The following is a 23,916-nucleotide window of genomic DNA, read 5'->3' as shown; positions in this document are numbered from 1 at the left end:
ACATATCATGTACATTTTGAACAGCAGTGATTGTATTCCTTTTTTGAGATTTATTTCTATGCCTCTTTCGCAAACCTCCACCAGTTCCAATTTTTTAGCAGACTATTTTCAACTAGTGTTTGCGGATTAACCTACGTATTATCCAGGCATTTTTACAATGTCAAACGTTGGGAGTCACCAATTATTATCCTGTACGTTCCACTAATGCTCACCAGACTTAAAGACCTCTAGCACGATCACTTGAAATGCAAGTTTCATTTCATTAACCTCTTTAAATTCCCCTTTGAGGCAAGTGTCTTTACCCTCCTGATTTATTTCATACTTACATATGTGTAAACATTTTAATTGTTTGGGAAGTTGCCCACTTTGTACCAAGAGAAGCATTTTCAATGACTTCTCCAAGCAAGTTTTTCCAAGTGCTGATTTTTTACAATATTCTGTCTCTTTTGTGACTAGATTTTCTTCACTGTAGAAATCAGTTGGAGCTGTCTGCATTGGTAAGAATCCATATATTGACTTTCACTATATGCACAATTTATTTGTTTGTGTGTGTATGTATTCATGAATGTATGTTAGTAGGTATTTAGTGTATGTATTTATAAATAATTCACAAAAAACAAAGGTTAAAGATCAGTTATAGTTAGGAAAATTTTATTTATGTTTGATATACAAACCCAACTTAAACTGCACAAACCATAGACATTCTAATGTTATAGTTATATTTTTGTAAGTAGAGAATCATACTGTTAAATAGTATAGAGTGGAGTGATATAAAGTGAATTTTTTATACAGTAAAGTGGAGTGTGTAAATTAAAGGGAACTTTACCGTAGTCATGGGTTGGATGGCTGGGGGTGTGGTTGGAGCACCGGACCACCAGCTAAATGCATACTCTGCCCAAGCGAGCTTCATACACTTTTGGCTACACCTGACACCGTTCCTGCCACATGAGGCGGTAAAGTGTGATCGTGCGGTCCCATGGCCCCTGAGAACCGCGTTGTTCCAAACCTACACGGCACCCAAGGGGGAAATCAACACAGTGGAGTGTGTCCGATGTTTTGGGATGGCATTGATGAGCAGTGTGGAGCAGAGGGTTTGTATGCACCATTGACGCCAGTGGCGGAGAACCCGATCTTCCCGCCGCTGCAGGATAGAGGGGCGGCGCACCGCGCAAATACTCCAGGGATACCACATACGCTGAACTATACCCTGGAGACTCCTTCCTCCCTCCATTCGCCAGTACAGAGGAGCAGCAAATCACTTTCTCTAAAACATTATTATACTATTAGTTTAGAGCGACCTGCAAAGACCTACACAATAGTGGCCTGGGCAGTCCCGTGGGTGTTGCAATACTGGCAGGATGTTAGGGCAATAATTGCTGATAAGACTGAGGCCCCCTTTTCACCTACTTCTAAAAGATGCCTGCTTGGCTTTGTTAAGGACAATCGGATGTGGACCGTAGACTAATTGCATTGCTGCTGGTGCTGGCTCAGCACAGAGTGGCAATACACTGGTGTTGGAAGCCGCCGCCCATGTCGCAGGCTTGTCTGAAGGATGCAGCGCAATGCCAGGCAGAATTATCAGCTTACTGGGTTCTTAGGCACACTAGATGCCGCCCGGTACACATATGGGAACCCCTGGTGACTTCTTTGAGACAGGACCTTTCTCATTGCTGGCCCTCTAGACCCTGAGTGTGCCCCTGATGGCCCACAACTTCAAGAGTAGGTAGTTGAATTAAGCGTTTGATAAACACATGCCAGTCGCACTTAGGACACCCGGAGGCTGCATAACTTACTATAACATCTGACATACAGTTGTAGAGGCACGCTTGTACTGGTAATTCTTGCCATGCTGGAGTTTGTCATTCTTGATATGTGTGCTGAAATTGTGCCGTTTTCTCTGTAACATTACCATGACTTTCATTACCTTTGTGCATGCATTAAGTTCAATAAAGGTTTTAAAAATTAAAAAAGAAAAAATTAAAGGAAACTTAGATCCTCATTGCGATGGCAGGTGGAATGCCACTGACAGACGGTTGGTGGCAGTCCATCCGACATCTAGGCCCTCGGTCCTACCGCCAGATTACAATACTGGCTGACAGAGCACAGCGGTCGGGGAAAAGACCGCCACCTTCGACAGGATCCAAGATCCCATTGGGGTGGGAGTTGGAATACTATCTCTACAATGGAGGCAATGCCTTTGCAGGCCCCGCTGTAAGGATTTGGATGTCCCTTTCCAACTGCCTTTTCATGGTAGTCTCACCAGTGTCCCATCCTTCATGGGCAACTGCTAAGTGGCCCGGTAGCTTATGTAGTGCTCCCCACACATCCATGCAAAGTGTGCCAGGCACCAAATGGTGCCTGGCACACGTGCGTGGACATGCACAAAGTGTTGTTTACACCTGCGGCTTGTGCTGCAGTCCTTTCTTGGGCCACAATAAAATTCCACAGTAATAAAAAGCACTTACCGACCGCCGTGCTGGCGGTCTAATCGTAATTTGATGGGTGGGACCACTGACGCAATGTTGGAAGGTCTCCTGCCCGAGACGATGGCATTCGGCGGTCTGACCAACCACCATTGTAATCAGGCCCTTAGGGTTAAAGTATGTGAAAAGATGTAAATGTTATATCTGCAAAATATATATGTTATAATATGTAATTGTAACTTTTCTGGCTGTATATGTCAATAGCGTAAGTAATGTTAAACCTATACATTGTATGAAACATACTTTTATATTGTGTGCTATGGCGTACCATGCTAAGTTCACAGTATGTGTATGTGATTGGTTCATGGCTGTGTTTACCAAAGGTCAAAATCAGCCATACAGATTTTAGCACAAATTTCCATTATTGTGTGGTCAAGGTTTTGCTGGTTTATGGCTTAGGGTGCTACATATAATCAAGTATTATGTTCTATTGTTATTAGCAAACTATTACCACTTTATTTCAGTGGTAATAAGTTACCTTTTTTTATGAATGTGTAGATATTATTGACGTATGAATATTTAAATATTTCCTCCTTTTTCATAATTTTGGATCCATCTGCCGAATTGCCGTGAAATTTAACATACTTGTTCCACCCATTTCATTTTGGAAGGAGTAAAAGTTATTCAGTTTAGTAAAGGGGGTTCAAACAAAAAAGAGTGGTCCAAAATGTGCTTAATTTCAAAGTATTTCACGTACACTTTTGTACCGTCAGACCCATTTTGTTACAATGTGGCAGGATTGCATATTATTGAGCCTACATGTTTATTTTCTGTAAGTTAAGTAAAATACAATAATATCTGTGAATCTTGAGATTATTCAGGTTATGTATTCTTACTTGATGTCGTTATTGGTTTTTGATCTTCCTTCCACCCTTTTGTAAAGCGCTCTGATATCCTTCGGGATCTTGTTCGCCCTATGTGAAACTTTATAAATAAATAAATGAAAAAGTAGTGTAACTAATTTACGAGTAGTTTTAAGGTATTTAAACTTAGTGGTATATGTAGTTGGCTTATTTTAGCAAAATATGGGAATATTTCACAATAGTACCACAGTACATAGTGATTACAAGTCATTAGCTGATTGTCTGATCATTGGCTTTAAACTCAGCTAAGTTGTTTTCAGGTACACTTTCCTATGTTCTGCATTACGCTTTCCGATGTAGGAAAGTATTAGGTGTGGAATTTTTGACCTATTGCCTATTTATTAGTGGTAATAGGTAGATTGAAATATTTATAAGCTTCTATATATATTTTTAGCAAAAATATAGAGAGCGTGCTAGTACCAGGGTACACTCAAAAATGTCCAGTTAACATTTTTCTTTTTTTCGTTTCCATTGATTTTTTGTAGTAGTGTATTCTGAACTGTGTTTTTTAAAGTGGCGCTGTAATTTTTATTAACTAGGGCGCTAATCTTTACATTTTTTGTACCAGTAACCTTCCATCTCCTCACCATCTGAAAAGTCAGTGTAGCATAACCTTTGGATTGATCTTAGGGCCCAGTTCGGAATCTTGTGGACATTCTTTTTTCCTTCTGCAGCTCCACATTTGCAAACCTGACAATTTTTTTTAAATGAAAACAAGTTTTCTGTTAGCAGTTAATGTAATGCTACAATACAAACCCTATAGACACATTTTTGTTTCTCAGTTTATCTGAGGACCAGGATAATAGTTGCATGCTGCATCTTTCAATCAAGCTGATCAACTTGATATTCAGGGAAATCCCTCTAGGGCAGCAGTTCCGTAGTCCATTTTCACATTCATTAATGCACCAGTTCCTGTATGATATATTTGTTTAGAAAGGGCAAGATTTGTTTCAGATTACTATGCCTGAACTAAGCGATACATACAATTTACCCAGTGTGTGCCCGGAAAATAGGTTTTTTTGTCACAGATTTGTCCCAGTTTCTTGACTATATTTAAAGAGCAAGGGGTGATGCCGAATAATTGTGAGGTCTGGAGATGACCTAAGAAGCAAAATCACTGTTCTGCTTCTTTTTAGGTTGCAAGAAATTAACAAAGGGGGGAGGTAGAGTACAGAGGTAGGAACTGCCTGTTTGAAGGAAGTTTAGCTGTTGCAACCTAAAAAGATGCATAAACAAGGGGAATACTACTGATAGAGACTTGGAGGGGTGTTGCCCAACAGGGTGTGGGAACACTCAGTGTTTTCTAAAATACCCCTCACACACCAAAAGGCCCCTTGGTGTCATACTTCATCATAGGGGTCTTCGCACCCCTCTAACGGGATGCGGCGTGCTGCGACCTACGACTACGCGGGAGCACTGATAGTAATGCCGGCAGAGCACACAGCACCACGGGATCCAAACAGAATACCGGATCTACCTTATATGGGGTTACAAGCAATTTAACACCTACTGCAAAGAAGGCGGATTACCCTTATTTGGGAATTTCACCATATCCGTTAGATATCCTTAACGATCACACTAATGAGGATGACACGGTATAAATACCACACGATAGACTCCCAAAATCATTCCAGGGAGCAGTGTGTGGGGCAGTACGAAGGACAACTCGTCCCGAGTTTGTGAGTATAGACTGACCAAAGAGATGCATTACTTTTGAGAAAGTAAGTAAAAACTGTGTTTTAAAACCAAATCAATTTATCCATCTAGATTGCACAAAATAGCAATCAACCCCCAGACGTTCTAGAGTGCTCATGAAGCAAGCAAGCTTTTCCCAATGAGTATGACCAATACTTCTTCTTTTACAAACAATATGTGTGTTTTCTATGTTGTATGTCATGTCTGTTATTTTCCTCCACAGGGCCAATTTTGGCAAATGGTCTGTTCCAGGTGACTGCACCTGTTTGAGCCACCCCAATTAGGGTAACCATCTCCATTTTCTTTTTCCTTTTTTCAGGTCAGGCAAATGCATGTATCCTGAGCCAAAAAACCGCTGTAGGCACACTATAGCCTATACATTTTGAAATACACTTAAAAATAATTTTCACTTTTTGTTATTAACAAATAAAATAAATTAGAGAAACGTGAGTAAGGTGGGGAAGTTGTGCCCCCGTCCTGAAGAAGCAGCACATGGTCCGAAACATGTCGACGCACACCTGAGGCACTGTCCATAAACACGACAGACAACCTCGCACTTCACATCTTTTAGTAGTACCAGCCCGGGGTTGTGAATAAAAAAAATTCCAATACACCCACGAGCCAGGTACTTTTTAACTTCACTAAATCCCACCACTCACTTAAAATATCCCTTTCACCTACACCACACGCACCACACATAGTCATTACTATCAGTGCTCCCGCGTAGTCGTAGGTCACAGCACGCTGCATCCCATTAGAGGGGTGCGAAGAGCCCTATGATGAAGCATGACACCAAGGGGCCTTTTGGTGTGTGAGGGGTATTTTAAAAAAACACTGAGTGTTCCCACACCCTGTTGGGCAACACCCCTCCAAGTCACTATCAGTAGGATCCCCCTTGTTTATGCATCTTTTTAGGTTGCAACAGCTAAACTTCCTTCAAGCAGGCAGTTCCTTTAATCTCTTCCCTAACAGAGGAAAGTTGTCCTGTAGATATATCTGTATGTCTTCAGCACACGAGTAAAACTGTAGTGGTGCTTTTCTGTTCTTCTGAAATTTCTAAACGAACAATTTTGATTTTACTTGACAAGTTTGCTCTGCTTTGTTCGGGATCTTTTGTAGGGGTGTACAGTAAACTCCTGTTCGCGGGCGAAGTTGGCAGAGATTTGCCACTCCTCACTCTGCTTGGAGCACAGAGTTCAGCAAAAACTCAGTCCACCTTCACATAGCAGAGTTTAGCGGTGCCCAATATCTTGCTGTGTGTGTGCTTGGTTGGTCGTGTGATTGTGCTGCCGGTGTTCCTCCTCTCCTCTTGGGGCAGTGGCGCAGCCTTCTCTCACAATCTCTTCTCAGGGCAGTTAAGTCTTTCTCTTTCCTCCTCCACTCACAGACCAAAGCCAGACCGGAAAAGGACTGGCCTCCTATGAGAGCTCCGGTCATTACCATCTGCCCAAAGGAGACCAGGTGTGCTCCGGGAACCCATGGAACCCTGGTGGCTTTGACCGTGTGCATTCCGGGATGGTGGGTCTCAGTCTCCAACACTCTGGGAGCAACTGCTGGGGGCCTATTCATTCTCCTGGAATGGTAATCTTGTGGGGGTGGAGGTGGGGAGGCCACCAGTTGGAGCAGTGTCGGTGCCAGTGCCAGATTGGTGGGTTCCATGGGAAAGCAAGAAAACGCAGTTTTGACATATACATTATATTATGTGACTCTGCAAAATGTTTCTATGCACACGCTACATACTAATTTCCTATTCTAACCTTTGAGCATGGGCACGCGTTATGTATTCAGTGCGGTCGACTGCATTATTCGTGTGTGGGTTTTGTGCATATGTGCATTGTGTGCCTATGTGAATGGTTGGATATTATGTGCTATGCTGAACTGTGCATGCAAATGTATTCTGAGCTAAATTCTTGGTGACCTGCAGATGGTTGTTCATTATACCGCATCTGTTCGGTGGCATCAATCTGGAGGGAAATGCTCGTGAGTGTGCCCGCTACTCTTTGCTCGCACACTCTGGGCCAGTGTATCACTTTTCAATGGCGACATGCTGACAATGCTGTGTGTCTGCGACCAGGATGCGACCTCAGGGTCCCTCCAGGGTGTACTCACTCTCTCTGCAGACAGCTACATCTGCACTGTGGGGGAGCCGGTCTGTGTACTCCTAACTCTGACTTGCGCACTTTATTAAATAGTGTTTTTCAGGCCGCGCCTACTACACCCACTAAGGCACTAGCTAAGACACTTGACGAACAGCAGTTACCAGCTCCATGAGAGCCCATGATAGTGACTTGACTTTCTCGTGCTTGTCCTTCTCACGCTTTGCTTACCATCTGTTTTTACAGGTTGTGGCTCTCATATGCACCTTCTCTACAGTTTATTACATTAACAGATGTTTACATTTGTCATGGAATCTGCATTACACAGAATACTCCACATTTAACATTTTCTCTACCTGCTTGCGGAACTCTGCAGATTTTGCAGAGTGAAACTCTGTGTACTCCGGCCTGGCCTGATCTTTTGGCTATAGGCAAGCTCCCAAGTAAGGGCCTGATTTAATTAGTAGTGGGCATGCCACTGACCATCAGGTTTGCAGAGGTCCATTACATATGACACCTTAGTTTAACTCCTGCCTGCCATATTTAGAGATTTCTGCCGGTCCTGAGGGGATCTCTTGGTCTTCACAGGAGCCTGTGAAGACACAAAAAGTGTGGCTCATGCCTGCCATGTTTCTGATTATTGCTTACCAGTTTTTCTTTTAAGAAACAACCTCCCAAAGTGAGAGTTTGTTTATAAAAACTCACTTAATAATCGGATCTGATGATCTTACTTCGATTACCCCTACTCTGTTGGGGTGTCGGAGTACATATTCTGACATTGGAGCCAGCAGGAAACCACTCTCAGAAAACTGTTGATCTGCCTGACTCATAATTGATCAGGCTAACAGAGGGTTTTGTGGACAGGCTACTCTGTCATGTTTGTGATGGGATACTCTGTCTGCCAAACTCTAAATCAGGCCATACCTTTGTTACTACTCTCTTGGTTGAAGGGAATAATTCTTTTTTAAACCCTTGTTCTGATTTGACTTTTTTTAGCAAACATATTTTCATTGGCAGTTATAAAAGACAGCGTTCAGGTGCATACACATTGATGATATAGAAATCAGACCACAAAAGGATCCACAAAAGACATTCAAGAAATCCCATGCTTAAACAATTGAGCATCAAACAAACCGAAGTATGACACCTCAGGCAATATAAACGAGAACATTACAACTTCAGTGGATAAACCTTAGCAATAAGTGAATAAGATCAGGAGAGTGGATAGTTGTGATGTGTACCCCAGCCGTAGTGGGACAAAAATAATGAGAGTAGCCAGTCTCTCCAGTATAGGATACCTGGCGTAAGATAATACTAACATTTTCATCTATTTAAACTCGTAGAACCAGTGCAGGTATCGCATTAGACTAATGTTTCAGGGACGAATGAAATGAAGTGGGTGCGGGGAGAGACTCTGAACCCAACTCTCAGCCTCAGTTGTCAGAATGTGTTTGCCGTGTGAAGGAAGAGCATGGTGTAATCCAGGGGAAGGAATCCCCATAGTTTATGTCTCTGTCGTATATGTGTGGGGTTTCTCCAAGAAAGTCCATTCCTCACTTGGGGGCGGGGCACCTAACTATCCATCATACAGTTGTAGGCCTCTGTGGTTGCATACCACTCTCTTAATGGGCATCTAAGCTGTACACTACTTCTCTCTCCGGATGGTCCGATTTGCCATTTTTAACCTGTTTAGACTTTTAAAGTTCAACAAATGTCTTACACATAATATATTTGGAGAATGACCTATGAATTTATTTGGATGGTGTAGGTTCTTGTAATGGGAATCATGAAACACTTTCCCTACATATGCATACAAATGTGTGTGTGTGTGTCTGCATGTGTGCTTGCGTGTCTGGGTGTGTGTGTTTATGTGTATATATATATATATATATATATATATAGTTAAATCCCCTCTTTTCTGTCCGCTGTCTCTCAACAGGTTTCTGATAGTAAAGCAATTCTCTTAGCTCTTTCAACGTAAGTCCATGAATTGCTTTGTACAAATTACAAAGTTTGTCACTGATAAACAGTTGGGCCACTGTAACTATGTCACTTCATTCAGCAGACAGGGTGCTGGAATGCTATTTGGGGCGACGTGCGCTGTCTGTTGAGGGCGCATGAGCTTTCCTAGGCGCTATAGAAGGGTCACTCGGATGTAGTAATGTGTTTGGAAGCTATGTGTTTGTCTGTTAAGGGAAATTATATTTGTTGGAAGTTTTGTGACACTTCTTTTGTGGAACCAAGGATCTGTTGAAAACTCTGTGTAGCGCTGTTTGAGTTAGACTTAGACTCTTAGGTATAGTGTTGTATCACTTCAGTTACAGCCCAAAAAGTGTTCTTTCTTCAGTGTGAATCCTGAGGAAGAGACTTTACCGTCAGATAATCAGAATGCAATGCACAGATCACAGGGTGACAGAGTCGATACAAGATTGGTTCATATTTTAAGAAGTGACACAGTGAAAAAATTGTGACATTGCAGTTTTTTCATACTTTCACAAATGTATCACTATGTCACAGTCATCTGAACTTTACTAAAGTCTCTCCACGCCTTTAATTGCATGTAATGTGAGTTAATGACGGACAATGGAAACAGCCACGGATGGGTACGGAGTTGGAGAAAGAGAATTTCTGAAAGTTAGATGGAGGCCTTCTGAAAGCAATGTGTTTGCTGGATGGTGAATGGTGGTTTTTGATTGAATGAGGTTACATGGTAGCTATGTGGTTATTTGATGAAAACGGTGAGGTTTCTTGAAAGTAGTCTGATGGTCTGCTGTAGCAGCCAGGCTCTATGGGAGGTGTTCTACTGTTCTGTTTGAGAATATCTGTGCCTGTAGTGTACTGTCTATTGAGTTTGAACTCATGAGTTGATTTTAAGGGCTGGAGATGAGAATGGGGGAGAGATCAGCGGGGTGACAGAGGGAGAGGGAGGTCAACATCTGGGAATCTTTGAAAATATAACAAAGTGGAGAAAACTGGGGAAAAGCAATATGTTCATTCAATTGTTTTTTGAACTTCAATGAAGGCTCCACATGCCTCACGTTGCATGGGGATGACTAAATAAAATACCACAAATACATCCTCGTGTGTTAGAGTGGGCGAGATTCAGGGCTCAATGTGTTTACCTAATAGCGCAATCAACATGTGGCATATAGTTTTGTGTTGGTTATCGAACAGTTTGGTAAATAAAAGACCTGTGCCATATTCTGGGTATTCATGAATCTATTATTTGAAGTGCTTGCATTCTATCTTTCCTATACTTTTAGACAGCAAGTCGTTGTAATAGATTGGTAGTGGTGGTATTTTAATAGGCCTACTTCAAAAAGTAATGTTCCATTTCTTACAAACATGCTTTTTTGTGCATTTCAATTTATGTTGCCTTTCCACTTGTAAATTCTTTAGGGCATTTTGCCTATTAGAGAAACCAAGAGTTGAAACACCAAGACTAAGAACACAGTTTGAATTTGATATGCAGTTTAATAAGAGACACAAGAGAGTTGATAGGTCGCAGCCTTGAGCACCGGCAACCAGCAATACCAGGAAATTTCTATGTACATAGGACACCAGGGAGCCTACCAGTCTGGTACACTCAGAAAAACAAAGTTGCACTATTGTTGCACATAGTATTCATGAATGATTTTTTAAATATATATTGTGGTGAGAAACTAATTAATGCAAAGCATATTGTGTACATTCCAGTGTTGAATAGATAACAACAAGGTTTTACAGAATTTTCATGGGCAATCACTACACCGCCCCAGGAAGTGAGGACCAAATCCTACTTCAGTCTTTGGCATCTTACACACCATAGAAGGCAAATCAAATATATACTTTGGCCTTTAGTTTCTTAGACAAGGGACGGTCCTAATGATAGTTTTAAAGAAGCCCTTTAATGGGTTCTTTCATTCATATGACTTTCACATACAGTATGTAAAGCAACAGGCTAACAAAAGATTCCCTGGTGAAAAGAGTGCGAGGATACCAGAGGGGTAGTCAGCAGCGCATCAATAACTACTTCACTGGCATAGAGCCTACATCTCCACCAGCATAGGGAAATGTAAGGATAGCAGCACAGGAACAGAGGGGTTAGCCCACTGCCACCTCTACCCTCCTTCTCTCGAATACCACTTCGCTTATGTCCACTCTTGAGCCTCAAGATGAGAGATTGGCGTCAGTGGGATGTGTGTCTGCCTGGTAGCCCAGCTTGTGCAAAGACTTTGTCTGAATGTGGAGTGACACTGATACTGGCAGCTAGAGATCTGAAGGTAAAGTCTGTTGTTGGCAGAGATATGTAGGAGATAGAGTCCAGGGGTCGGTGCTGTTGTCACCCGGCAGAAAAGCTTTTCTTTCACGCAGGTTCATGAAAACTGCTGACTCAATAGAATTTCTTCTTAGAGCTCGAAGCTGATGAGGCGGAGGCCATGGAGCTGTGGCTTTGGATTCTGCTACCTCCGAAGCTGTGTCCACCGGCAGCTTGTCCGTGGCTTTGTCCACTGCCACTTGCTGCACTGGCGTGGTGAGCACTGCTGACCACCGCTGCAAAGAAAAACACATCCCAGTCAACCTTATGAAGTGGCCTTCCGTACCTCAAGAGCAGGGGCAACATGCAGGGCCCCCCTCAAGCATCCGTGCAATGTCCGCATGTTCTGGCGAAGTGAAGAGCAGCTTACTGCTGCTGCCTCTCGATAGGTGGCGTGTGCCTGGCAGTTTGGCGAAAGCAACAACGTTGCAGCATTTACTGGTTTCATGTTTCAATATAGAAAATGCAAAGGAAACAAACTTCACCCGGAGGTATGAGCACGCACAGAGCGGAATAGAGGGAAAGAGCCGGCGGGGAAGGATACATTACGGAGAGATAGGAACAAGCCGGAGAGGGTAAAAGAGACACAATCTAGCAAGAATCTACAAGAAAGAACTGATAAAAAGCCGATAGAGAAAGAGGAAAACAAGATTATAAAGAGGTATGTGAGAAAAGTAGCAGAATGTGAGAATATGCGAGTTGTTGGAGAGGAAAGGGAGCAAGAGACACTAAAAGGAGAAAAGAGAGGCTGATAGGAAGAGAGTCACATGCAGGCTATTAAAAACAAAGGTGGATGACAGACACCTAACAGGGAAACAAGAGGAGAGAGCGAGAGAGAAAGAGAGTGAGAGAGAGAGGATGTACAGTGACAGGAGGGTAAAAGAGCAAAGACAGAGGAAATGAAAGATAAGAAAGGGAAGTGCAGCCCCTAGGCCCTGATTACGAGGGTCCCAGAAACATAACGTACACCTAAATTTCCTTTTTCGGCTAACAGACCTTTTATCCTCGTAAACAAGGCTCTCTGAGGACTTGTAAAGGTAGATTATGGAGGACAAGACTGGTTGGTGTATGGTGGGGGAGCTCGCCCTATGGACCCCTAAGGTTCTGTTACATCACAGCCCTAGAACACACCATGAATTGGACACTGATTTTTTTGCATGTCTAAAATGTAGTCCTGACCTCATCTGCCACTTGCAAACAAACGACTGATGCATCTTTGTCTGAAAAGGCTTGTTGCTGGACTTTGGATGCATTCTAAAATAAAGGTGGCCTTAAGAAATATAGTAACTTCTTTTAGAGTCTGCTCTTCAACTTGAGATATCTAACAGACAACGAAGAGAGAACCTTCTTTAAATGAAGTTGTTGCTGCTTTAGGGTGGGTGGATAAAGGTCCCTTTAGCAACTTCTATCAGTTGGAGAACTATAAGACTTGCTGCCAGTAGAAACGGCTCTATTGTAAGAATCAGCTTATGGGCATTGGTGCAAACAATGTGCATTCATCGAGTGACATCAACCATCATTTTCAAAGGACAAAACCAAATAGCCATGGTACTTACAGATGCTGACATTATTCTGAATCTCACCAGACATTCTGAAAGATAGAAATACATCGAGTTAGTTATGGCCCTGCGGCCCTTGAATTTTCACTTACATGGATCAGCAAGTTGAAATGTTGCATCATGTGTGTCCAGCACTGAAGTTTATCCCTGTACATATCAGACAATGCACAGAAGTTGAGCCACCGCAGGGGCAGAGCTTTAATAGCTTCACCCTGGATGGCTAATTTGCCGATACAGAGTTTTGTCCATATCTTTCTACTTATCCAAATTATACACACCATGGTGCTTCATGATTCGCCTTTCTTCCATTCTGAAATAAATGCAGTTTTTTACTGTAAATTCAAGTATATAGAATACTTGCTGAACTTTACCTTAAAAAAATACTTTGCATTATCTTGCCTAACACTGAAGACACTGTTTAAATGTACTGCCTGTCCTTTCTCTTTTAGTTGAAGATGTTTCCACAAATTGGCAAAGGCCGTAGTGCTGCTTAGGGTACTGGTTGCCTGATAAACCGAATATCTTTCTTGAGACAGCATATAAAATTGTATTTCTTGGAGGACGTGGCTTAAAGGCTTTACTACTTTTAGATTTAATCAATGGTGTTTCAGACATAAAATGGAATGTCATAAATTATGCCACACGCATAGTATTCTGTGAATAGGACACCTTCTCGAAGACCGCCATTATAAGGACTGCATCATGACAATTGTCCCTCTGTGTAGCTGCTCCCTCCCTTATTATTGCATTCACTGGGCAGATGTTGGAAGGGTCCCCAGCTATAGTGCAGAATAAAGTGCAGAATAGAATGGCCTAGCTGCAAACCTAAGCTTTGTTCATTGTATATGGGTATGGAATTGATATGAAGGGAGGGTGCACTGTGCTGCTCAGCCTGATCACAACACTGCTGCCGGCCGGCGTGTATGCAAAGAACCATCAGCTCTAGTATTATGCAAATCCAACAAAAAAGGATAACAGTGGGAGGGGTTCACAAACCTAGTTCATAAACAAAATGTACATTAATACTTGATTATATTATCATATTCCAAGTTCATCTGGCACCTAGACATACTGTTGCACATTCTATAAATTATTTTTAGCCTTGCACCTAAAGGAGACAGCCGTATGTTTCATAAATGGATGGAGTTCAGACACTGATCGACTAAGTATTTCACAGAGCTACATTTTCCAGAATCATGGTAGAATAGGTGTGAATGTGCTCATTGGTAACCCCCAGGCTTTAGTCACTGCCCAGTGATTACAGATGACATCTTGCTTAGCACTGGCTTCAGGAGTACAGAAGGTGCTTTCATTGACTGTACTAGATTGTGACTTTGTGTACTCGTGGGACTCCAAGCTGTGCACTCACCTGCTCTCTTCACACTCCAGCAGGGACCTGTAGGCGGCAATTTCTACATCCAAGCTAATCTTGACATTCATCAGCTCCTGGTACTCCTTCAGTTGGCGAGCCATCTCCTCCTTGGCCTTCTGTAGAGCGGCCTCAAGTTCAGCCAGCTTTTGCCTGGCATCTTTCAGGGCAAGCTCTCCACGATCCTCTGCCTCTACAATAGCACTTTGCAGGCTTGCAATCTGGAAAAAAGAAAAAAAATGTCAGTGTGAGATTTGCAAAATGTCCTGAGAGATATCTATTTTCCTGTTAAGTGATAGGAATATCTTAGCTCGTAAAATTTCGAACATCTGGGCATATTACCAACAACTAGCGATATTTATCGCTAAATGGGCTTAGTTAGTATTTTTTTAACGCCAAGCATCGCCGGATATTATCGCCTAGATAACATGCTATTAGCAACGTTTATCTCTAAAGCAATAAAATATCTGCCGTTAGCGGCAAAATGAGTGAATATCGCTGGTAATCCCGCGATATTCACGCATTATCGTTAATGAGGACTTAACAATATTATCCAACTCTCATTGGATATAATGGCTAAGAACTGGTCTGAGCAGGCGTTAGTTTTTGGAGATATTCGCGGTTAGCGTGAATATTTCCATCGCTACGCCTGCCTTGCTAATAGGCGATAGCGACATTAGCGACTGCTTTCAGTCGCTAACAGGTTGGGTACGCCCACTTTGCATGTCATTAGCGATAAATATCGCTGACATGAAAAGCGGGCCCCAAACCGCTCGCTATCGCCTACAAGCTGTCGCTAACTGCTGTTAGTGACAGCTTGCTAATAGGGCGATAGAATTATCACCGCTTAGCGGCCGAAAACGGCCGCTAAAGCAGCGATAATCACATATCTCCCTCCTTGGTAATATGCCCCTTAGTACTTTCCATAGTATCTAATATATTATGCCTAGGAAACTGACGGACTAAGCAAAAATCATTGAGTTTCTGTCATGCCCAATGAAATACACGTTTAAGTGACAAAGGAGTTCTCTCTGAGCACTTGCGGTTGTAAGATAAAGTGCAACAGATCAGAAAAAATAATTAAACATGTTCTTATCAGTGAGAAGTGAAAGATGCCCATCTGAAGGGGTAGATTACAGAAAGAATTTAAAAATGGAAATGCTCCAAGTCAGCAAAAAGAAAGAGCTTGTGGTGTATTTCAAAGGTAGGTAAAGATTTCTCGCACTTTTCTATTATCTTAATGAGCATTTCTCTTCAGAAAGTAGGTCTGCAAATGCCCAACCAGTAGATATGTGCATTAGTGGTTTTGTGGTGCACCCAGGTAGGCCGGTTGGTGGGTTCTCTCACTCTCCAGTGTTTTTAAAATTCCATGTCGTACCTGTTTTTTCACACTGTCCATTTCCACCTTCATCCTCTGTATTTGCCGGGTCAGGTCTGAGATCTCGTTCTTGGTGTGTTTCAGACTATCGCCATGTTGTCCAGCCACCTCCTTGAGCTTCTGGAACTAGAGGGATATAAACAAGATGGAATTGGAAAGAGCCAAAGGAAAGCCTCACCTACTTCAAATATTTTAAAGGAACCCTGTATCTCTGGATCTCCCAAAGTGCAGGAAAATCCAAGCTAAAAATTAAAAAGAGAAAATGTATACTACGTCAGCTTGTATGGTCTTCTCACTATATTCCTGTTGACATGCTTCATTTGATCTACCCCAGGGCAGAGATGTTTTAGGTAGTGTAAACATACATAACCTAGGTTTTGGAGCACAGACTTCCAGTATATTCCAATTGGTCTCGGCCCTTGAACTTTTTGATCTGTGCCAACTTTGTATGGGTTTAGGATTCTTGGGTGCTCCTTCATCTTATACTGTGTCCACTGGATGTCCCTCCCACCTAGGAAGGTGTAATGGGTTTTTTACCTTAAAACTATCTCCATGTTTTATGTTTGTGGCGCCTGTAATAGATGGCAAACCCCAGGCAAACACTGTGTGCAGTGGAGAGACTGATTGGATTTTCTTTCATTTGAGTATGATATGCTTGCTTCCTTGAATGTCACAAATACCCTGCAATCTTAGAGTCCCCGTCCTCATTGTTCATGTTTAGATACAAAGATTTCAAAGGCATCCTCTTGCCTCATCTCTTAATTTGTGTTTTCTGATCTCGTTGTCCTTCTCACTAATAAAATGCATTAAGGCTTGGCAATACTAAGAAAAGCCACATTCCATTCAATGTGTCTCTCCCAATAAACCAGACACATTGATGATATTATTACCACTCGATGCTCGGTTCAGTGCAAGTTGCATGAGCAAGGGACCTTCTTCCAACCTGTGTGTTGAGAAGATACTGATGGGAAGGAAAAGGTAAAACTGATCTTTGTGTTTGGAGAAACTGGTGAGTGGGGTGAAGAGAATTTAAAAAGGGCACGTTCTCATTTAGGGAGTGTCCTAAATTGTTGATCATTGGTTCACAGTGTAGAGTAAGTGTACTTTGTTAATAAAGGTCTCATACCTTGTTTGCAAATTCACGCTCAGCTTCTTGTTTGCTCCTGTTTGCAATCTCTTCATATTGAGCTTTGACTTCTGCCAGGACGCTTTTCAGGTCCAAGTTTCTGTTGTTATCCATTGAGAGGATGACAGACGTGTCTGACATATGTGATTGCAATTCCGCCATTTGCTGCAAATCGAATGAAAATGTCATTCCAACACAACTTTTATTTTGGTTTAAGCTTCATGTCTATGCTGGGATTTCTAGTACCACTGCACCTATTTATGTGACATCCAATCTAACAATATACGTTCCCACTGAGCGACATAGACAACCTCAGCCACACTTCAAAACATCTGAATTAATTTCCTATCTAAATAAATAATGGTTCGATGTAATTTGTCACATAGGGATGTGTTCGCAATGTCTGAACCCACAAACTTGTTTCAGGAGGCAGTAGTATCCAAAACCAATTTCAGTGACAGAACAACACAGCAGAATGGGGAATGTACTCCAGTTACAGGAATTCAGTACAGAAGTACTGTATAGTACAAAAGTACTGGGTCTAGAAATGTCAATAGAAACATGGTGAAGAAACACTGTGAGTGGAAGATCAGTATGGAAATGTGTGTTTTCCTGCCATTGCATGCTCAGTATAGAAGTACTGGAGACAGGATTCCTGTGAAAGGGAAATCTATCCAGGAGCACAGCTAACTGCATTCTTGTTACAGGAAACTCAGTGCAGGGTTATGGTGACCATGATTTGAATCAAGAGAAACTCAGTATAGGCACACTGGAGCCCAGACTGTCGATAGAAACTCATTATAGGATTTTTGGGGCCAAGACTCCTGCAAACAAAAGTTCAGGACTGAGGAAGTACAGAAACACTGTCCACAGAAGTTTTGATGCAGGTATACTGGAGCCAGGGTATGCAATGGAAACACTCTAAAGGAGTATTGAAGAGAGATTTCCTATGACGGGAAGAGGGATACAGCAATACTGTATGCAAGACTCTTCTAGTGTAAGCTCAGTACACCCATACTGTAGACATGATTCCTGGTACAGAAGCTCAGTACAGAAATACAAGAGGTAAGACTACACTGAGTGCAAGCTCAATATCGAAACATTGGTTAACGATGACCTTAAACAATATATATTTTTGGTTCCTCTCCTCTCCAGGTGAAGCCTGCTAGATCTCTTTGAGTATTACGTCCCACTCCCTGATACTTGTTAGAGTCATGTTCCTTGTTTTAAATGTTGCTATTGTCACTTCTACTTCTACATGGAATTGTTGTTTTATGTGTGCAGCACCCACATATTCCAGAGTGACTGAGCACTGTAGAAAACTCTCACATAAATAAATAAATGAACAAATAAGTACAATGGTGACTGGAGTCTGGTCACTGGAAATTCAGTACATTCATATGGGAGTCAGGACTCATGTCAACAAATCCTCAGCATGGGAAAACTGAAGCCAGGACTATCGTCTGAAGCGAAGTATCGCAGTACTGAAACCAGAACACATGTCGACAGAACAGCAGTACAGAAACACTGGAATGCAGGAATGCTCGGTATAGTTTTATGCAGTGTAGGTTCATGGGAGTCAGGTCATCAGTCAATGGATGGAAGCTCAGCGCAGACACACTGAAAAAGGACACATTGTACTGGAACCCAAGTCCAGCCTTATGCGGCCCAGACAGGGCTCTGCTCAGTAATAATTCGGCACAGAAATGTGAAATCTAGAAATTTATATCTGATGTAGGGTAGCTATCTAGGCAACCTTAGCACAAGAAAATGGGAAATGAAAAAATACCAATTAGTGAGGCTTGGCTAGAATTGCTGGAGCTCACCCTCCTGCAAAAGGGAGTTGTTTAGACTCAGAGCTGGAGAATCTTTGGGGCCCGGTCCTCACAGAAAACGGGGAGGAAATTAGGAAAATCTGGTGTGATTCCTACACGCTGTCCCAGACAGTGTTTAAGCCAGCAAATCTCAGGAAGAATCATTTGTATACCACCTACAGAGTGTATTGGAAGCCGGGAAAACTGTCCAAGATGAGTACAAGGTTATACTATTGCCCCAGATGTAAAGATCAGGCTGCGGATGATCAACACATGTTCATGGGGTTTCCAAAGATTGCTCTATACTGGTCCAGGGTATGTGGCTTCCTGGAGGAGGTTCTATTAAGACCAATTGAACTTACCACTACCCTGGTCTTCTTTGGACTCTCATTGGATCATTGTATAAGCTCACCTGCCACAAAACTGCTATTCTATGTAATAGCTTTAGCCAGGAGGGAAATCAGAGGCCCCACCCACATTTAAGGATTGTCTTAGAAACATTATTATGACAAGTCAGTCTGACATGGCCTGTGATGAATCTAGTTGCGATAAGGTATGGGCAGCCTTGGAGACTTGGAGGATAAAATAACACCAGTCCTATGATTATGCCAGAGGTTTGCTGTCCAGTCCTCCCTAGCAGCACCTTGCCTCTTGTTCAGTCAAGAGAACGGGAGTGGGATCAGGAGACAGCCCTTTCTCTGGGTGAACTCTGTTTGCCAGACACAGATATACCCAGGGCGCTATCGATTTTGTTTATGTGGAAGGCACAGAGGGACCCCATCTAGAGTTATCAAGCTTGATGGCATGTATGAGGACTAAAAAAAATAAAAAAAATAAATACAATTAAAAAAAGGGAGTTCAGAGCATTGATACAGAGCCTAGGCTCATGCCAAGAGTGTGGAAAAAGAAAGATAAAACCTAAAAATCCAGCAAGTCGAAGTTAATTATAAGAAAACAGCAGCCATCATTCCTCTCAATATAAAAACAGGTCAGGAAACCTGTAGTTAGATTAAATCTCAAATCGAAAGTCAGTTGTGATATTATGCACTTAGAAACCCTGTCAATCTAAAATCAATACTCAAATGTGAGTGTCGCAACTTCTGTCAATCTAATCTCAGTCGCAAGTCTTGGCCATCTAGCATTTTGGTTGTGGGAGGTAACAACACATCTTAAGGTTAAAATACAAAAGAAGGGAGCTTACTGCTTCGTAGATCGACTCGAGGAATTGGATCTCTGAAGTTAAGGAATCCACCTTGGCCTCCAGATCCACCTTCTTCATGTAGGCCGCATCCACATCCTGTGAAGGGAATATAAAGGGTTAGGGAAACTGTCCTCTTCTCTTGAACCCTCCAGGTTTATTATTGACTTGTCAGGCCTTGTGCATGCTTCTCTTCATATGCTTCTAAAGAAGCATCCCCCCACCTCGCTTGTGCATGTATTGCCTACCTTCTTGAGTACCACAAAATTGTTCTCTGCCGTGGTTCGCTTGTTGATTTCAGTTTCATACCTGTCGGGATAAGCAAAAGGGAGGTATGTGGTGAAAACAGTAGCTAAGATTTTGAGATGGTCAGCAAGTAAAGCATGACTACTACCATATCTGTCGAGTCTTTGACAACACCTCTGTACTGTGCTTGCCTCAGGCTCTCTCTCTCTTTGTTCACTATATATATATATATATATATACATATACATATATCCAGCATATGAGTTTAAAAAGCAGGCAATGAAACCAAGCCCAACCCCTTTATATATATCTGTTCTCTCTTATAGCACCTCTTTGTGGGCAGATAGATGCTTATAAAGATGGTTCTACAAATTACAAGCTAAATAACCTGGACTCTATATAAAGACTCTATGAGAAATATTTGGTAGTTAAATATACACTGCATATGAGTATTTAATTTGGTTTGACTCTGTAGAACCAACAGTGTATATAGAGAATATCTGTTGTACACCCAACTGTAAAAAATACAAGGGTGTGTGAATAAGGAATATTCCAGGTAAATAACCTTACAAAGTTTACGAAAGTACTTAGAAAGATTGCGAAGTACTCAAGCAGTCAGTACACCTTTTCAATCATCCGTCCTTCCTCGGTTCAGTCAAGAAGCGCCTCATAGTGTTGTACCACATGTGCCTACTGACTCACTCACTCACACATTTTACCTTCTAGTTGGAGATTGTTTTAAGTTCCTTGATTTGAAAACATACATTACATAGAAATAATGTTCTTTATCGGTCTCATTTACATTTCATGATATTAGGTAGGGTCTAACTAGGTAAACGCTAGATTACATACTTTTCTTGTAGTCTTCAACCATATCCTGCATCTGCTTCAAGTCGCTATCCTACTGACTCGCTCACTCACACATTTTACCTTCTAGTTGGAGATTGTTTTAAGTTCCTTGGTTTGCAAGCATACATTAAATAGTAATAATGTTCTTAATAATTCTAATTTATATTTCATCAGTGACATTGGGTATGGTCTAACTTGGTAAACGCTGGTTTACATACCTTTTCTTGTAATCTTCAACCATATCCTGCATCTGCTTCAAGTCGCTATCCAAACGACTTTTGCTATTGGTCAAATTATCTGCACTTCTTCTGAGGCCGTTGATGTAAGCCTCAAACATGGGCTCCAAGATGTCCCTCTTGCTACCACTTTTTCCTTGTTGCTGCAAATACCGCCATTTGGTCTCGAGCACCTGGTTCTGTTGTTCTAAGAATCGGACCTTAAGAAGAAGAAAAAGGCGATTTACTAATGTGATCGACACGAGTTACAGAACCGAAAAGGAAAAGGTGCAAGCACCCACAGCCACTTGCTTTTAGTGCTGTAAATAATGTGTCCAGGGCCAGGGCTCTAAGATTTTTTATGCAACGAAGTGAGATGAATACAGCACTCTCCCATCAGTATGTCTACAAAGGGCTCAACATTTCAAAGATAGGGTATTAAAGTTGGAAGCTTACCTTGTCAATGAAAGAGGCAAATTTGTTGTTCAGGGACTTGATCTGCTCGCGCTCCTCTGTGCGCACCTTTGAGATCTCGGGGTCAATCTCCAGGTTGAGTGGTTCCAGGAGGCTGTGGTTGACCGTGACCTGCTGGATCCCACCAGGAGGGCATGTTGGGAATCCAAGATTCCCCGGTTTGGCAGCACCAGCACCAAAACCGAGCAGATTTCCACGAACAGCATGGCTGCCTGTGGGGATGGAGATCCTTTTTTTCCCACCGAGGCTGTAGAGGCTTCTGCTGCCAACGCTAGCAACTCCGGAGTGAGAAGCAGAGGAGAAGCTCATTTTCCCTGCACCACCTGCACCACCACCTCCAACAGAAGCGGCACTATAGTTTTTCCCAACTCCACGAGAAGACTGCCTCATGCTCATGATGGCTGATTTGTAAGGGATGTAGAGTGGAAAGAAACCTTAGGGATGTTCAAGGCCAGAGGAAAGACTGAAGGAAACTGAACCCCTCTGTTGAATAAACCACAGACGCTGCTCTTTTTATCTGTTTGAATTTCTGGGCTTGGTTGCATCAGAGCAAAGAGGCTAATTTAATGAAATCATAGGCTTGGCATCGCTGGCAGCGCCCATCCTACTTAACCAGCTAAACGAATCACACCTATAGAATTAAGAAATTGCTTTGCTTGCAGACTTCAATCTCATTCATTTGTGATGTAATCTTTCTGTGTTGAGAAGTAGATAAGATCACTTGCAAAACTCAATTGTGCTTTTATCGGTTATCCAGTGATGTTTTATTAAAGGGCTCTGTTTCTTATAATTAAGAAGGCCCCAGGCTTGTGTCTATGCATCTAGCTTTCTGATTCCCACAGTAGCCCACTCATGGCACTTAGGATTCCTTGTGCATGAAGGAGAAAAATCTATGTTGCATCCAACTTCGAGATGGCCCCCAAAATAAACACAAAAAAATGCTTCAGAGAGAATATATTTTGACTCCATGCTCTGTGACCCAGAAAAGTGGCACAAAAAGTGGGTCCCACTGTGTAACCTTTAGGAAGCCTTTTAAATAAAAGGTTTTTTGTTGTTATTGTGCTCTTTTACTGAGTTCTTAAAATAAATTGACCATTAATTTATTTTGTAAAATGAATCATACAATAACAGTGGGAGCTTTTAAAGGCATAACAATTAAATCTGGAGTTTCTGTGCTTAATTTGTGTGAATCAGAGCCATTTATCACTGGTGTCTGGTTTCTAAGACTGCTATTGCAGTTGACTTAGTGAGTAGCTATGCCCAGTAGTCCAGTGCTTAGACAATGAGGTGGTACCGGGTTAGAAAATTAGCAATCAATATGCATCAAACAGTCGCCAATAAATCTTTGTTCAGCCAATATTCTGGTTTGTAAAAAGAAAAAAAAGTTTATTACTACTCACACAACTATTAAGAGTGACAATATTCAACAAAGGACATTATATGACAGGTACTAATGGAAACAGTATCCACAGTGTCTTTGGGAACAAGCTATGGCGATAAAGTGCCTTAGCTCACTGCCCCACAAAGGGGAATCCCTGGGTCCTAGGTGGAGATTATGTGGCTCAATTTACTCACAGTCACTTGATAGTTCCCCCTCATCTGAATTTAGTGTCACCGTCTACCCGGCCTAGTTTGTGTAGTGCTTTGTGAGCCGGGCACACTTGCTGGCATCACTGTCATTCAGGAAATGCCACATTAGTGGTGGATATCCAGCAAAGCACACCAGGCCGAGTTGGTGCTGTCTCTGCTTGGATCAGCCAATGTGTTCATACTCTTGAATTTCGAGTGCCCACATCCGCCAATCTGATTATTAATGGCAAGCACCAGCATCATTGAACAGGAAGCTGCATCAGAGTCATGGGTGCTCACAGTCTTGCAGTAGAGCATCTTCCTCTGGCCAACTGACAACCTATCACCCAAACAAGCTAGGTGCCTAAACCTGGTCACAGAAACTGTGTCCTCATGCCGGTAAAGATTCTTCATGGAACTTGTAAGTTTCCATTTGCACTTCACCTTCCAGTGCCTGGATACTTCTCAACTCTCATCACTTGTTGTCAGAGCATGTTTAATTGAGTCCCATTGGCACTTTCTGGTTCATGTGTTGATGCAGTCACCTGTGCAGGGTGACACTTTTAGCACCTCAGGTCTCATACATTCCAGAGTGGTACAGGTTTCTCTCTTGCCTAGGCTTCTTCACAGCAGCGTCTTCCTCAGCTTTGTCCTTTAAGTATGGTCTAGGCACACACTCCACACT

General features: G+C 42.2%; 1 protein-coding gene across 1 annotated transcript; it reads right to left on the bottom strand.

The window, feature by feature from the left end:
- Positions 1-10,591: 10,591 nt before the first annotated feature.
- Positions 10,592-22,160, bottom strand: LOC147748220 (keratin, type II cytoskeletal 5-like). The gene is made up of 9 exons (XM_086959143.1): positions 21,645-22,160; positions 21,192-21,409; positions 20,127-20,187; positions 19,882-19,977; positions 16,867-17,031; positions 15,741-15,866; positions 14,363-14,583; positions 12,991-13,025; positions 10,592-11,670 (listed from the first exon to the last, which is right to left on the bottom strand). The coding sequence occupies exons 1-9, from the start codon at positions 22,056-22,058 to the stop codon at positions 11,510-11,512; spliced, it is 1,497 nt and encodes a 498-aa protein (XP_086815269.1). The 5' UTR covers positions 22,059-22,160; the 3' UTR covers positions 10,592-11,509.
- Positions 22,161-23,916: the final 1,756 nt, after the last annotated feature.

The sequence above is a fragment of the Lissotriton vulgaris genome, chromosome 1_1 (genome assembly GCF_964263255.1).
Source record: "Lissotriton vulgaris chromosome 1_1, aLisVul1.2, whole genome shotgun sequence".
Classification (NCBI taxonomy): domain Eukaryota; kingdom Metazoa; phylum Chordata; class Amphibia; order Caudata; family Salamandridae; genus Lissotriton; species Lissotriton vulgaris.
This window is presented reverse-complemented; position numbering and strand designations above follow the sequence as displayed.